This window comes from Aplosporella prunicola, assembly GCF_010093885.1.
Source record: "Aplosporella prunicola CBS 121167 unplaced genomic scaffold K452scaffold_7, whole genome shotgun sequence".
Taxonomy (NCBI): Eukaryota; Fungi; Ascomycota; class Dothideomycetes; order Botryosphaeriales; family Aplosporellaceae; genus Aplosporella; species Aplosporella prunicola.
This window is the reverse complement of record NW_022983535.1, coordinates 476,393-492,162: the sequence shown is the minus strand read 5'-3', so window position 1 is coordinate 492,162 and position 15,770 is coordinate 476,393. Positions and strand designations below refer to the sequence as shown.

Below are 15,770 nucleotides of genomic sequence, written 5' to 3'. Positions count from 1 at the left end.
TGACGAAGGAGGTGATCCTGACAACCTGTCGTACTTGAAGTCTCAACCCTAGTAGAGGGTGCTGGTGGTGCCGTAGGAGTCGTGACGTAACATGCATCGGCCGAGTTCGAGAGGCCCTGCCTCCGAGGCCTTGTTACTTGAACTAGTCGTGTCCGCTTCCTCCAGGATAGAGAGCTGCGGGAACACGGCCAATCTCATTTGAGTAGAGCTATATGGGCTTGAGATTAAGTCTAAACATGAATAGGCTGCGATGCTGTCATTAAATAGTCATTTTCCACTCCAAATTAAGCTCTTCATACCGGTGAAGATCGGCCACGACTAACTCGCGTAAGCTTGCTCTCGGACAGTCACGTGATTGTGTCCAAATCGACTCCAACTATAAGGGCATGCGTGGCTCATCCCGTACGTACAAGCCTCAAGAAGGACGCAGGAGGGCTGGGAAGAATGATATTTAAAGCTAGCGTTAATGAACGCGGATTAACAAAGTTTTATGCCGTAATGGTATGGGCAGCATAGACGCTTGCCCTGGTATCGTCTCTAAATATGGCCGTCTAACCATGCTCTTCTATAATAAAAAATGCTCGAAGCCTGTCTTATAAAATCGTAGCAACCAGTGCTAGACAGTTCTTACTCCAGTCCCTCTGGTAAACGCCAGACATCTAGAGCGCATGCTCAATCAATGCGGCCGTGCTGTTACGGCAGTATAAATAAATCAAACGTCCTCAGGCGGCGCAGCAAAGTGCATCCATTTGGATTCGCCCTCCTTCTCGCCGAGCACGAGCAATTTCCTGCTGCCGCAGAAGCTGCCCGGCCCTGCGATACGCTCAACCTCTTTCCATGAGCCGATGGGCTCGGTCGTGTTGGAAGCAGCAGCATCCTGCTGCCATACTCGTTCCATGACAAGGTCGCCAGGCTCCTGTGTACGGCGGGGGTTGTTGCCTGGCAAACCAACAATTCTGTTCAGTATATCGTGGATAAGGGAGTACAGTCGTTCCGGCCTGCGCGTCAGGGGCAACCACAAAAGGGTGTACTCGTCATATGCAGTGCGAACATATGGGTTCATGAAGATGCCGCTTGGTGCATGCGGGTTTGCAGGATCGCGCGGTTTCTGGATATCGGCGTTGATGAGGCAGCATTCAGAGGCTTCCCAGTACGTCCGGTCTTCAAATCGAAACCGGAGAGTGGACGTGTTGGTTGGGATACCACTCAACTCCGTCCGGCCACTTGCGAAAGCTGCCCCCCAGGCAGTGCCTTCGACTGGGTCGGCATTCGTGAGATCGGGTGTTGACTGGAACCATCTTGCCTCGTAGGCGACCATACCCCCCCAGCAACTACGGACACGAACAGCATCTTTTTGGTTGACGACATCGCTCCGGGTATCTGCCAGGCCTGCGTTCGGGAACCAGGGAAAGAACGGGAGAGACATGCTGTGTCCCTCAAGATCCCGGGTTGCGAACGTGTCGTAGAATTTGAAAGGGTTGATGAAATCAACCGCGCATGCAGCGCGATAGTCCGTCTTGCCGTTGGAGTCGAGGTTGGTAGAGAAAAGAAGTTGCGCCGCGTCTATGGGATTAAAGTAAACATCGTTCAAGAAAAGAAGCTTGTCGAATTTCGTCTCAATGTCGTCAAGGGGACGCAGCGCTCTGTTTCTGGTTTCCGCAAGGTATGCAATCCGCTTGATACGCTTTTCGCCATTCGGTAAGGGAACGCGGCGGATATCTTCCAGTGGAAGATGCTCTGCGACCAAGGTAGAGTTGCCTATTATGGTCAGCGCTGCAGGGCCCAACTAGTGCGCCGCACTACTTACACTTTACGCGACTCTTGAAGCTCTCCAATGCATCCTTTGCGAGATCATCAGGGTCGTTCTCGTATATGCTCAAATGCACATTCTCAGGGCCCAGCAGGTCCACCAGATCCAAAATGTTCTGACTCCATGATCCGCCAACAAGCGTACCGTTCGCATCGTATAAGCTTGCCGCAATGAAGACCTTCTCGTTATGGATGTTTCCCCGACCGGGTTCCGTGGACTGAACGGCCCGCTCTCGGAGCTCGTTATAATGGCTTGGCGCATGTGTATACGATGGCCTGAAAGCCGTTGTGAAGATGACCAGGAAACCAAGCACAATTGGAAGGAGAATTGCCGTCCACAAGAGACCGCGGAGCAGCTTGTAAAGCGGTCTGCGTGGGGAGACGGCGACATAGAACTCCGACCCGGAGACCGGGATGTACTGCAACGGACCCCATCGCGAAGGGCTTCTATTAAGGTTCTCTCTGAGATGCTCAGAGCTTGGCGTGTAGCTGGGCGTGTCGAGGTAGAATTTGGGGAAGGAGCGATCCGAGTCGGACGAAGAAGGTCGAAGAGGGACATATGCAGGCGACCGTTGTCGCATCAAAGGTAGATCGAAGTACATGGTGCGCGGCGTACACAAAGTATGTAAAAACGGTAGAAAGAAAGAAAGAAAGATGGTTGCTGGATCAAAAAAGAGGAAAGGGCATCAACAGCGGTGACGGAGCAAACGAGAGACAGGGCGCAGCGGTTGTCAGCGGTTGCTTGGCGAAAGAGCGTCCAAGGTGGTTGGGATGTGCAGTTGGTGAGGCAGTGTCGCTGCATATCATCTCCAATCGCATGGAAGGGAGATTTGGGGAAGGCCCAATCAAGGCGCCCCTGGACCATCAGCCGCGCGTTGCATTGGCCGAGATGGGGCAAGGATGCGACCGCGCGAGTCGCCCTAACGCTTCGCCGACGGCATGGAGATGAGCGTGGCAGAAGGTTGTGCAGAAATTGCGACGCCAACATGCTTGGCTTTCGGCCCCAGAATGCCAGCCGTGCCAGCGTGCCAGCGTGCCAGGGTCTCTCCCCAACCTAGCTCACCCGTCTGGCCCCTCATCGGTTCGGGGAATCCTTCCAGAACGCCAGCGGCCGAACGCAACGGTGAGAATCCCGCCACTTCGTCTAACAACGGCACCACGTCTCTTCGCCATCACGCCTGCCTTGTCGTATGCGCGCGCCCATGTCAATCGGCTGCCAACCGATAGATGCACTGTTCGCCGTCTAATTGCTAGGCTGTGGCTTGTGCCACGACATACCTACTCTATGTACACTCCAATCTAGCGCGAAGCCATGGCGCGGATTACAGGCGCCTCTCTAATTGGCTTGTACTCGATCTTTTTCGTATTCACGGTCCTTTTCCTGTCTAGAGTTCCCCTGACGGCCCGGCGTCGAAACGTATTCCCGTATCCGTGTATCTTCCAATGCTTCCGTACTCGTTCTCGCTCGCTGTGGCTTTCCACCGTACCATGCAACCCTTGTTCTCTCTCCACAACCTTATACCAATGTCCCTTGGGTCTATAACTTTCGTACTCCTTCTCTCGAGTCATTTGCTTTCAGGTTTGAACATCTCGGATCCAAGTTGCTGTGCCTGATGATGCCATTTTATGGGAGTACAAAACGACAGCTCGTTAATCTTAGCCTGGTGACAGAGATAGCGGAACCAAAGCACGGAAAACATCGAAGAACTACGCCGATAGATTAGCACTCAATGTATGGAGAGGCCTACGTTGAACGGAAGTTTGTCATGTAGCAATGGCGTGTCGTGTATGCTACAGCAACGCGGCACCATATCTCCATTTTTAAAGAGCTCGGAAACCCAAATTTCAAGTACTTTCCTATTTACCTCTACCCTCTTAAGCTCACAAATTTCTTTCCTCTCTCTCGATTCTGTGTTGCAACGTGAGCTGCGTTGAGCCATGCGCACTGCGTGCAGTTGCAAATGTGACTCAAATTCAGTAAAGCGGTGCGGTAGTGTGCGCGAGTCTACTTGACAAAATGACATGGCTAGCATAGGACATGCGGGCGTCAACGGTTGCAGCAGCTAAGCTTGAGCGGTGCGCGCGAGGATGGCCTCAGGTGCCGCGGGTCTGACGCTCTGCGGGAAGGCACGTTCGACCGGACCGCGCCTGCCACCTTCGACGTGCTGCTGCTCCTGCCATTATCGTCTTCGCTTGGCGTCACTGTTGCCGCGTCTGTAGCAGCCGTCCGCGCTCCTTCTTCCCTCTTCCACCTGAACCCAACACCATCCCTCGCAATCAGCGACGCGTCTTGACGTCTCTCCATCCTTGGTAAGCTTCTTCCATCCAAATCCGTCACTTCCACCATTACCCTGACATCAGGCGCTGTGATCTCACACAATGCCACAAGCCAAGGCAACTCGGTCGTCTAATGACACCAATTCGGCCGCTAATTTTGCCAAAGAAAACCTCCAGAGCTTCCTAGAGCGTGCCAACTTCAGCTTCTCGCTGCTGAAGCCGAGGTCACATAGAGCGTCGGCATCCTCTTTATCGACGCCTTCGTTCGGCGCAGCTCACAGCAGCTTCACGAGACTCACCAACACTCGGCTTAGCAGCGGAGCAAACGGACGTCATTCGCTCGCTCTTGTGTTGCCTCACACAGTCGACACTGAACGCGTCCAAGATCCTAAGGCGGCCGTAGAAGCCAAGCCGACTGCAACGAGCATCACTGATCCTCATCCAAGTAAGTCCAACACATTGTCGCATTCCCATATCACCATTATCAAGGATTGCTGACATAACTCAGGCGGGGGTGCAGTCCAAGTCCAGGCAGAGCTAGCTCACTCAACTGCCAAGGTCACTTCACCTGGCAACGACGATAGTTCCACGTCATCTGGCAGCACAGTGTCTCGCGACGCTCCTGAACCCAAGTCCTATCCTGTGGGCACAAAACACTTACTGCCTGTCACTCACATCTCTCAAACATTGCGAGCAAGCTCATTGGGTGCAACAATGGCTCCTCCTGTCTCATCTTATGAAGAGGCCAAAATGTATGGCTTACACTGGAGCAGGTTCAGAGCTGGCGGCAATGCCGAGGGCGAACCTGGTAGTTTTGACGTGAACAAGATGACGAACGATGCTCTTGCGCGCCAGGAGTCAATCTCCCGTCGTGTTATGGTACTCCGCAACAAACGTTCGGCCTCGGCAGAGGAAGATCGCAAGTCCACCAAGAGTGAGGGGAGCGATCCAGACTCCAAGCTTCGCAGAGCCAAGGAAGAAGCCCAGCATTGGGAATCCGAGCGTCAACAGGCCAAGCAACGTGAGCAGGAACGCACGGCGGCTGAATTGCTTGAGAAAGAACGTCTCAAACAAGAGCATCGCGATCAGGAGCGCATCAAGCAAGAACGCCTCGAACATGAACGCCTCGAACACGAACGCCTCGAACAAGAGCGTCGCGAGCTGGATCGTCTTGAACAGCAGCGCATCGAGCAGCTGCGCCTTGAACAAGAGCGCCGCGAGAAGGCACGCCTCGAGGAGGAACGCCTCGAACAAGAACGCCTTCAACAAGAACGCCTTGACCAAGAGCGCCGTGATCAGGCACTCCGCGAGGAAAAGGAGCATCTCGAGCAGGAGCGTCTCGAACAGGAGCGTCTCGAACAAGAACGCCGCGAAAAAGAACGCCGTGAGCAAGAGCGTCTTGAGCAGGAGCGTCTTGAGCAGGAACGCCACGAGGAGCAAGAACGCCTCGAACAACAGCGTCTCGAGCTGAAGCGCCGTGAGGAAGAAATGGAGAGAGAATTGGCCCGTCTGAAGACCCAAATCCAGGGCCAGCTTCTTGAAAAGCATAAGAAGCTTATTAGCGAGGTCGACACCACTGAGCGTGAGGCTCTTCAGAAGGCTCAGGATCAACAAGACATTGTGGAAAAAGAGATTACTGATATCAGTGCTCGTCGGAACGAACTTGGTTCCCAACAACACAGCAAAGAGCTCGAGATTGGAAACAAGAAACTCGAGATCGAAGAGCTCACGAAGGTCCTCGAAGAAGCTAAGGAGGCCCTCGAGCGTCTTCAGCATGAAGCAGCGTCTATCGAGAACTCAAAGGCCCGCATCGAGGAAGAACGCACGGAGGCTCAAGAGTTGCTTTTGGCCATTCACGCCGAACAGAATATAATCTCCGAGCAGGCTACCGGTGAACGCAGCCGCCTTGAAAAAGCGTTTGCCAAAGAATCATCTTCCGTTGATGACCTCGCCAAGGAGGCCGCTTCAAGGACTGTCAACCCCTCTCAGGACACAAAATCCGTTGAACCCTCCAATGGAACTAAGCCTGGTGTCAACAAGCCTGCTGACGACAAGTTTGATGTCGACAAGTTCGATGTCGACAAGTTTGATGCCGACAAGTCTGATATCAACAAGACCCCCGATGCCGTGCCTGCTGAGATTGAGGATTTAACCCACCAAGACTTCTTCAAGGCTTGGCCTAAGTCAGAGAGTCGTCCCTTCGGTGGTAAGTCAACAAGTATTTACGATTGTCATATGAAAGCTAATTTGTCCTGCTGTTTAGCTGCCCCGAAGCGCCTTGTTAAATTGACAAATCTTCCTTCCACTTCGACTCTGATCAGCATCCAGGCTCTTGTCTGGGGTGGCCGCATTGAAAAGCTCGCGTACTTGCCTGGCAGCACTTCTGCTTGGGCCCTCTTCATGCGTGGTGAAGATTCCGAGCGGTATCTTAAGGATACTGCCAATGGCATTGATGCACCTGGTGAACAGAAGCGTGTCATCTGGGTTGAGCCATGTGAACCGGTCTCAGTGGGCGAGTTCATTCATGCTGCCTATCAAGCCGGTGTCACTCGTTGTGTCCGCGCCGTTGGTGTTGACTCGGACTGGGGCATGCTTGCGCTCAACAAGTTTGCCACAGCCAAGAACCGAAAGATCGAGCGTGTTGTTGACGGTGTCAACCCCAGTGGCGTAAGTCCCCAGATTGTCTGCCCTCGTGGAGTATTGAGACTAACTAGATTAAAGCTTCGTGTGGTGGAATTCCGCTTTTCCAACATTGTCGACTCTTCTCGCTTCAAGGTTGAGTTGCAGAACGACATGGAGTGGGAGCATTGTAATATTTACTACAGCGCCGACCCCTGCGAGACTAACACCGGTATCCATACCGGTATCCATTAGATGGTTACCGTACCGCGTAGCGGCGACTCCTGCGATTCACTGTGCGGTGTTGTCTTTCATCGCGATTAAAAATTGCTTGGCCCTGTTTGCTTTCCAACAAATTGCTTGACTTTGTCTTTACTGGCAGTCCAGCTTTCGACCGGTTCCCCCTGATAGTATGGTAGTAGTTGAGCGATGATCAATGGAGAATGAGTTAAGCATTTAGAATTGTTTGTCACAGTTTGGAGCCGTGGGTGACTGTCCTTCCAGCCAATCACGCCTCTGGCGGTGGCGACCGGCAGAACGCCCAGCATCATCCAGCGCTGCGAAAAAAGTTCGAGTAACTCACAACTCACCGTCACGTTTGCACTAGAACACTCACCATGGTCCAAGTACGGCAGCCGACGCAGGAGGAGCTGGAGAAGCGCAGGGTATGCCGCGCCCGCATCTTTGCTCTTGTGCAGCGCTGACGCCCGCAGATTGTCGATGTTCACCCGGAGCACGTCTCCAATATTTCTTCGACCGACTTTCCTGGCCACTACCCAGGCGAAGACCACAAATGGGACCTCGAGAAGTTCAGGAAGGTATGAGATTATGCCACGCGCGATCACGCGCTTCACATGCTCACATATAGTAGAACTTTCGCGTCGACTTCCACCAAAATGACCCGTGCGAGTCCCAGTTCTCCCTCGTGGGCGTGGATGCCGCCATCGCAAACGCCTTCCGCCGTATCACTATCTCCGAGCTTCCTACCCTAGCCATTGAAGAAGTCTACATCCTCAACAACACCTCGATCATCCAGGATGAGGTGCTGGCGCATCGCCTGGGCTTGATCCCGCTGAAAGGCAACCGCGAGGGTCTGAGGAACCTCAAGTGGTTTAGGAAACCGATTCCTGGCGACGAAGGCTCCGGCGATACCCCGACGGACTACAACACCGTCGTCCTAGAGCTGGACGTCGAGTGCACGTGGGCTCCCAACGGCCGCGAACTTGCGCGCAAGGGCGAGACAGACCCGAAGAAGCTGTTTGTCAACTCAAGCGGTATGTGCACTTCAAACGGCGCAGAAAAGGCGATAACTAACACAAACCATAGTTTACGCACACCAGATCAAGTTCAACCCCACCGGCAACCAGGCTCAAGTTTTCGCCGGCGAGGGCATCGTCCAGCCCGTCCACCCCGACATTCTGATTGCGAAGCTGCGCCCCGGCCAAGCCATCAAGCTCAGCATGCACTGCGTGAAGGGCATCGGCGCGGACCACGCGAAGTTCTCGCCCGTGGCGACGGCGACGTACCGGCTGCTGCCGCACATTGCCATCACGGCGCCGATCATCGGCGCAGACGCGCACAAGTTCGCGCGCTGCTTCCCGCCGGGCGTGATCACGGAGGAGCCGATTACGGCGGCCGAGGCGGCGCAGGAGGGCTCCGGCTACGAGGGCCACGAGGGCGAGAAGAAGGCCGTGGTCACGAACCCGTTCCACGACACGGTGACGCGCGAGGCGCTTCGCCACGACGAGTTCAAGGATAAGGTCAAGCTTGGCCGCATCAGGGACCATTTCATCTTCAGCATCGAGAGCACGGGCCAATGCGACAGCGACGAGCTGTTCCTCCAGAGTGTCAAGGCGCTCAAGACGAAATGCCAGATCATGAAGAGGAGTATGGCGAACTTGATGAGGTAATGCCTTTGTCAGGGTTTTTGTCGTCGGTATTTCGCTTCTGTTTTGCATAGCCATGGCGTTCTCGGAGCTAAGGAAAAATTATGGTGGATATCTGCTTCAAAAAGCTTGCCATCCTACCGATACCTGCGGGCTACGGTTCAATTACTGGATAGAATTTTTGCGGGTTTGTCTTTCGTCACGACTAAAAGCTGCTTGATTTTGTCTTCTCTGGCGGCTTGGCTTCCAACTGATTCTTTAATTAAGGCATGATAGTTGTTGAGCAATGATCAATGGAGAAGACGATAAGCTTGAAGAAGACTGTGCCATTGAACGTGACCATGGTTCATACATCGTAAACTAATAATAATAATTCATGGCAAGCCCACGGCCGACCTAAACAATAGCACCAGGTTGCTCCTGCATCTTTTTGGCCGTCCCAACACCAACCACGCCCTCCTCCTGGTCCTCGCCCAACCAAGGTTTCTTCGCCTCTCCAAAGACGCCCTCGGACAGGAAATAGATGAACAAGCCCACAATAATGAGGACGAAAGCGATAGGGTACAGGTAATGGACTGTGTAATGGAAGACATGGATGCCAATGATGACGCCCCAAAAGTTGCCGGTGAGGAGGGAGATATTGAAGAAAGCGGCGCTGGAGAGGCGGAACATGATGGGGGTCAAGCTATAAAAGATGAACAAGATAAGGGTATAGCCAACAAGGTAGCCAGCGACGTCGCCATTCCAAGTAGCGGTAGCGAAGCTGCCTCGGTCGAAGATGGCGCAGATGACGCCGTTGATGATGATGGCCCAGAGGGAGAGCTGGCCAATGACCTCGTAGATGGGCCGCTTGGAGACGAGGAACTCCTCGAGCGTGTTGGCGAGGCCGTAGCACGCAGCGCCGGCGAGCGCGAGCAGGTCGCCCTTGAGCTGGTCCGTGGCGTCGCCGTCTCCGCCCGTGATGTGGTCGCTTGCGAGTAAGAGGCCCATCCCCCCGATGCACACTAGGATGCCCGCGTACTGCGTCAGGTGGTACCGTACGTGCAGGAAGATTAGGCTGACGATCACTACGACGAGGATCGCGGCGAAGTTTATCAGCTGCAAGGATAGGATCGTTGCGTAGTTGTAGGCGCGGACTACGAGGTAGTTGCCTACGACGTCGAGGAAGGCGAAGATGATGTCTGGTGGAGAGAGGGGTTAGCCGGTGGGATTGGTGGTGGAAAGGTTTAAGCGGCGCTACTTACACCTCCAGCTATCCTTCCAGAGGAGCGTAAACCAGCGCTTCCACCCATACTTAAAGATCGTATACGGCGTGTACACAAGGAAAAGCAAGATATAATTAAACAGCGTCTGGAAGGACGGGATATTGGTGCCCTCGTTCGCGAGCAGCGTCGAGAACGTATTGGTCGACGTGATGCACAACGCCAGCACCTGGCCCAGCACCAGCGCATACCAGAAAAAGCGCGTCTTGAAGTAGTCGAAGGAGAAGCTGAACCAGCGCGTTCGCCAGCCGCCGCCAGAGCCGCGCTCAATCCCCGCCGAGTGCGGCGGCACCTCCGAGCTGGCGGTCGGCACTAGCTGCGGCACGCCGTGGCCCGGCGAGCTCGCGGACGACCGCCGCCGCCCCTGGTGCGACCCGATCGTCGTGTCGTCCACGTCCGTGTAGTACTCGTTGGCCTTGCTTGGCTGCACTCGCGCCGTGCTGGCTATCTCGCTCATGGGCGCGATGTCGCGCGCTTCCTCTTGTGTCATTTTTTGTTTTATTTTGCGGCTCTTGCCTCCGTTTCTTGGGAACTAGCTCTTTCTTGGTATCCCCGGTATGGATGGGTCGTGGGCCTGGTGTCAGAAGCTCAAGGTGCTCGGCGGGCGGGGCACGCTGATGCGGCTTCAATGGCTACGTCGGCGGCTGAGGCGCGACTAGAAATTGTGGATTGGAGCTTTCGAAGGAGACGGCGAGCGCAAAACTCCAGAAGTCGCTCGCACGAGGTGTGATGGTAGGGTCAGAGGGAGGAGAAGCTCTCCAAGAAGAAAAGAAAGACAGAGCGGCACAGGTTTAGTTTTCGGCGGTAGCTATCGGTAGCGCGTGCGATGGAGCCATGGTCGGCTCCGAAGTTCTAGCCCTCCGGCTCAACGGCCACGATCGTCAGTGAAGAAAAAATTTATTAAAGCGAAAACGGACATTGGCTCTCTTGCGGCTTGGTGGCCCGGCTGGGGCGTTCTTCGTCTCCAGGTTGTGCGGCGATCCACTGCCGCTTGCGCTTGGTCTTGCTGTTTGGAGCATGGTCGGTCGGTCATGACCGAGCTTCTAGAAGACGACCCCGGCGAGGTTTGATAAGAGCTCCCGGCTTGGTATCGTGAAGATAACATGTCTTGCAGGTAGATGGTGTCCCCAGACTCGGCCACGAGAGCCTTGATGTCCAGGGAAGGGCTGATCTCTCAGTGATCTCCCGCATTCCAGGGCACAAAGTCGCGGGACGTGCCGTTCCCGGGCTCGAGCACCATCGCCGCCGTACTCGTACCACGGCACCTCTCTTCAACATTGAAGTACGCAGGTGCGCATGTCGTCTGACGCCAGTCAACGAGTTCTCGCAGCTTGCTATCACGTCCCGAAAAGCAGACAGCATCTTAATTCATACATGCCTTACCAGCCTCCACACTATGTCCCGCTACTCTGTACTCAACTACCATTCCTGCCCTCCTGCCAAAACGCCGGATTAGGTAGCCCACTAGCCAGCTGCGAAGTAGGTATTCCAACGGCCTCTGGTATCGATCAAAGACGTCAACCTAGAGTACGGCCGCCGAACCGCAGCGCGCCGCTCCGGCCCGAGACTCCCAAACCTCTCCAGCGCCGGGTAGCCCGGCATCGTCGATCGCTCCAGGGATTGGCAGTCTAGCGTCTTTGGATGTATCAAATGCAGGAAACTCTTTGGCCTTTGCGCACCGTGTTATGGCGGCCTATAGTTCTCTTGTCTGAACAGGCGAGTACAACGATACCTAGGTACCGTGCTGGGAGGGCTCGGCACAGATAGTGGCATACGCCGTACCCGTCGCCGTGGCGTGCCTGCTTTGCCATGGCTCGCTCGCTCGTGCTCCAGTCCCAACCAAGCGTCCTCATACATGTGCTGTGACATTAGTCTGCAGCGGCAGATCCTGCAGGCGCAGATGGCGCACTTATCGGGGTCACGATAGCACGCGCAGCGACGCGGTTGTGGGGCCTTGGCCCGGCGCTGACTAAGACCCGCCGCTAAAGTAGGCGAAACACCAGAGATGTGTCCATTGTCATTGTCCCGCTGTTCGTTGCACCGCTGTTACGCTCCCCCACTCGCTCCTGGCCTGCTCCTTTCTCCCGTTCAAACCCCACGACCTCCGGATTTTACGCCTTCGTTTCTACCAGCAAAAATATCCTTTCGTCATGGCCACTCCTCCCCAGGGCGGCCCAGTTCCTCCCCAAGGCGGCCCAGTCCCTCCCCAGGGCCCGCCGCAGGGCATGCCGCCACCGCTGCGCCCCGGACAGCAGCCTACTCCCGAGCAGATCGCCTTCATGCAGCGCCAGCTGGCCGCCGAGGCTGAGAAGCACGGCATGACGGTCCCGCAATACGTCGAGCAGCTAAAGATGCAGGCGATGCGCCAGCAGCAGATGCGGATGGCGCAGCAGGCGCAGCAGGCGCAGCAGCAAGGCCAACCCCAGCAGGCTCCTCAAGGCCAGCCTGTCCAACCCGGCCCTCCTCAGCCTCACGCAATCGCCATCGCCAACTTCCTCCGGGGCCAAGACCTCAAGCCGCGGACGTGCATCTTGAACGAGAAGCGGAAGGACATGTTCAAAGGTAAGCCGATACCAATTGCCTAGTTCTTGCCTTAGGAATGATGACGCTAACCAACCACCCTTTAGTCAAGCGCGCCATCCGCGCCCTCTTCTCCCCGGCCTACGAAAAGGCACGCGCTAAGAACCCTCTGCTCCCGCCCGTTACGGACCGCGCCTCCGCCGAGAACGTCTTCAAGCAGCTTCCGCTGTCCCTTCTGGCGCTCCGCGTCTCCAAGATCGACCCGCACGATGGTCACTCGCACGGCAAGAAGAAGCGCGTCAAGGGTCTGTGGACGGTGAAGATCGAGCAGCAGCAGAATGCCGACGACGAAAGCCACTACGTCTGGCTTTACGAGGGCAGCCAGTGGAAGACGAAGCTGTATGCTCTGGGTGCCCTGGTTGCGGTCTTCGCGGTCGTGCTGTTCCCGCTGTGGCCGTTGTTCATGAGGCAGGGTGTGTGGTATCTGTCCATGGGCATGCTGGGCTTGATTGGTCTCTTCTTCGCCATGGCCATCTTCCGTTTGATTCTGTTCTGCATCACTGTCTTCATCACACCACCCGGTCTCTGGCTCTATCCCAACCTGTTCGAAGACGTGGGCTTCTTCGATTCGTTCCGTCCGTTCTGGGCATGGCAGGAGGTAAGCCTTATTTTCTCTCTAGCTTTCCGTATGCACATGTTCGAGCATCTACTAACAACTCATTGTTACAGACCGAAGAGGACAAGCGCCGCGTCAAGGAAAACAAGAAAGCCAAGAAACTGGCCCGCAAGCAAGCCAAATCCGAAAAGCATGCCCATCCAGCCGGTGCTCCCGCCCCTGCAGCTGCATTCGCTCCCGCTCCCCCCGCCGCCGCCGCGCCGCCGCAACCTGCCGCCACTGAAGAGGCAACTCCGGAGCCGCAAGCAGCAGAACAGCCGGTCGACGAGGCGCCTGCGGCGACGGGTGTCGCGCAGGCCGAGACGGGCGAGACGAGGCAGCGCATGCATGCGAGCGTCGAGGAGGCGGAGGAGGAGTAGTAGTAGTAGCAGCAGCAGCAGTTCATATGACGAGAATGACGGTGACGATGCCCTGTCGCGTGCGAGCGAAGCGTGCTGGAGCCGTTTGCAGCACGAAACAAAAGTAGGGAACGAGCGGCGTGACGTAACGTTACGTGACGTGATGAAAGAGACAGACGGGCAGGTACCCTTGAGCGGCTGGCCCTTTCTTGGAAGCGATTGTGTGTGTTGTGTTAGTAGCGTACGTACTGTAACTCCGGGACAGGCGGTTGGGGCTGAGGGGGGCTGAGGAGAGTACTTCGGCCTCGTTCTCCCCTGGCTGGCTGGCTTCTCTTTCTTCGTGGTGCGAGGGTTCTGGTCTGGTCTGGTCTCTGCTGGCTGGCTGGGTTGGGGGGTATGGAGTTAATTAAATGATTAGTTGCGCGTACATGATTTGGTCTTTAATTCTTCTTCGTATTTTGATAGTGCCTTTTTGTTGAAGTAAATGTTCATTCCATCTTGTGCTGATGTGTTTGCCTGCTCTCATTGCTTGAGGATGGGATCTGCGCTTTGTGAGGGGCCGTAGTAGCTGGATCTACGACGGCGTGTTGGAGACAAGACAGAACGGACATCGTGGTTGCGTTTGCCATTGGGCGTTGAGTGGGATTGCTTGGTCACGTATATTGCTTGTTTGTTTGCTTGCTTGCTTGTTGCTACGTGCTGCCTAGGGTATAGAAAAGGGGATGTTGTTGTGTAGGCATATGTTATTAACTCTCTACATGCGTACGAATGCATTCATAGACCATTGCGTGTGCGTGCGGGTATACCGGCTGAAGAAGCAATGACCTGGTCGTGTGTGTGCGTAATCTCCACCTAGGAATCAATAGCTTGTCGGTGGCGTGCTTGCGGTGGAGATTAGCTACTACAAGGACTGCGCGGCTGATGTAGGGGGAGAGAATGCGGGTAGGGTAAAGAATAGTGGGGGTGTATTTATATATCTACTTCTGGGGTCTAGCGTCGTAGAGGCGAAGCAGTGATTCTGCGGAAGTTTCAACAGTCCTACACTCACGCTCTTTGACCGAGGGCTTGGCAAAAGGGGAAGCGGCAAAGAATCTTATGTGTAGATATGATATGGACATGGAAGTTATAGATGACAAGAAAATCAGCATGATAAGCATAATCAGATGGTGATGTTTCTTTAGGTCAAGTTCAGTTCTTTTGCTGACGGCACTGCTACACATTTATGTAGTGGAAGAGGACACTGACAGCAGTGGAACCAGGGCACCGGTATCGTGCTCAGGCAGGGATGGCTGCGAATCACAGCACTTCTTTCTGCATTGGGCTTGCTTTGTTTGCCCGTCTCGGCAAAAGGGAAAGGCTTATGGTATGCTTGGCAGGTAAAGGGCGTCTCCACGTGCGGCACGTGGGGATCGGCTTGCAAGCTGCGACGGGTGTTTCGAGTTCTTTGAAGCAGCGCGAGTGTTGGAGAGAAGCGGGGCAAAGGCAATGATGGCATCACAGATTTGCGAGGGCCTGAGGCACCTACCTAGAACCTTACCCCCCTCCAGCTATTTTTGGGGGGCCCGGTGCGCGAGCTCCCTGGGTGCGCGGACCGATTCGGCAGCGCGCCCTCGTCATCGCCCACTCGCGCCCATCCATCCTCTCTCTCTCTCGCTCTGCCCAGTTTGCTGCTCCCACAGTTCCACTGCGCGCGCCTTCGTCAAAGGCACTACTCGCTCGCCACGCTGCCCACCCCCCCATCGCTGCCATCATTTATCCCTTGCTTTGTGCCATTACAACGCTTAGTCACAGCCCTGCCACCTGGCCCTCGGGCGCATCCGTATCCAAGTCCAGGCTTATCGAGCCCTCGTCAATTAGCCGCAGCCGCAGGGCCACCAGCCCCTAAGCAAAAGCCTCCGACCCGAGCGCGGCCTGCAACACGACGCGCTCTTCCCGTCGAAACGTCGATCTCGTCGCATCTGCTTCCTGGCGCCCGCATCACTTGATTTGGCGTCGCGATCGCTGCCTTTTGTCGCGCCGTTGCCTGTCTGATAGTGAGTGCGCGCGTGTCGTCGCACCACCGCTTGTCGTCGCCTTGCGCCATCTGACCCCGACCGCGATCGCACCCGTCATCTGGACCCTTCGCCTCCACCACCCGGCCCCGTCGCAACTCCCGGCAGGAGCGCATCAGCCTCGCGACTCATCGCCCTGCCCGTCCAGCCCCGGGGAACAAGGTCCATACAGACTATGGCGCTGGCCGCACCACCGGCAAACGATCGCAAGCGCGTCAAGGTCTACGAGCTCAAGAATGGCGACTGGTTCGATCGAGGCACCGGCTTCTGTACCGGCTCTATGGTGAATGTCTGCACATTCCCCTCCCAAGCTTCCCCCCCCCCCCCCCCCC

The 15,770-nt window shown here is 55.6% G+C and overlaps 6 protein-coding genes across 6 annotated transcripts in view; 4 read left to right on the top strand and 2 right to left on the bottom strand.

Moving 5' to 3' along the window:
- Nucleotides 1-432: 432 nt before the first annotated feature.
- K452DRAFT_357045 (glycosyltransferase family 69 protein) lies at nt 433-2,729 on the bottom strand. The gene is made up of 2 exons (XM_033546089.1): nt 1,808-2,729; nt 433-1,758 (listed from the first exon to the last, which is right to left on the bottom strand). Exons 1-2 carry the CDS (start codon nt 2,409-2,411, stop codon nt 713-715), a joined length of 1,650 nt encoding a protein of 549 aa, XP_033399829.1. The 5' UTR covers nt 2,412-2,729; the 3' UTR covers nt 433-712.
- Nucleotides 2,730-4,695: 1,966 nt separating this feature from the next.
- K452DRAFT_153312 (uncharacterized protein) lies at nt 4,696-7,148 on the top strand. Its single transcript, XM_033535557.1, has 3 exons — nt 4,696-6,292; nt 6,350-6,753; nt 6,808-7,148. The coding sequence occupies exons 1-3, from the start codon at nt 4,801-4,803 to the stop codon at nt 6,958-6,960; spliced, it is 2,049 nt and encodes a 682-aa protein (XP_033399828.1). The 5' UTR covers nt 4,696-4,800; the 3' UTR covers nt 6,961-7,148.
- A 174-nt stretch (nt 7,149-7,322) lies between these two features.
- K452DRAFT_223755 (uncharacterized protein) lies at nt 7,323-8,615 on the top strand (the record flags this gene model as incomplete). Its single annotated transcript, XM_033536645.1, has 4 exons — nt 7,323-7,370; nt 7,419-7,523; nt 7,577-7,979; nt 8,032-8,615. The coding sequence occupies 4 exons, from the start codon at nt 7,323-7,325 to the stop codon at nt 8,613-8,615; spliced, it is 1,140 nt and encodes a 379-aa protein (XP_033399827.1).
- A 372-nt stretch (nt 8,616-8,987) lies between these two features.
- K452DRAFT_223886 (uncharacterized protein) lies at nt 8,988-10,310 on the bottom strand (the record flags this gene model as incomplete). Its single annotated transcript, XM_033536656.1, has 2 exons — nt 8,988-9,772; nt 9,836-10,310. 2 exons carry the CDS (start codon nt 10,308-10,310, stop codon nt 8,988-8,990), a joined length of 1,260 nt encoding a protein of 419 aa, XP_033399826.1.
- A 1,565-nt stretch (nt 10,311-11,875) lies between these two features.
- Nucleotides 11,876-13,893, top strand: K452DRAFT_246292 (uncharacterized protein). The gene is made up of 3 exons (XM_033538011.1): nt 11,876-12,415; nt 12,481-13,031; nt 13,103-13,893. Exons 1-3 carry the CDS (start codon nt 12,004-12,006, stop codon nt 13,406-13,408), a joined length of 1,269 nt encoding a protein of 422 aa, XP_033399825.1. The 5' UTR covers nt 11,876-12,003; the 3' UTR covers nt 13,409-13,893.
- A 1,600-nt stretch (nt 13,894-15,493) lies between these two features.
- K452DRAFT_153248 (uncharacterized protein) overlaps nt 15,494-15,770 on the top strand; it is a 3,194-nt gene continuing 2,917 nt past the window's right edge. Inside the window, exon 1 of the mRNA XM_033535556.1 lies at nt 15,494-15,727. Coding sequence (XP_033399824.1) covers nt 15,614-15,727 — 114 coding nt within the window. The 5' untranslated portion in view covers nt 15,494-15,613. The remainder of the gene's footprint in view (nt 15,728-15,770) is intronic.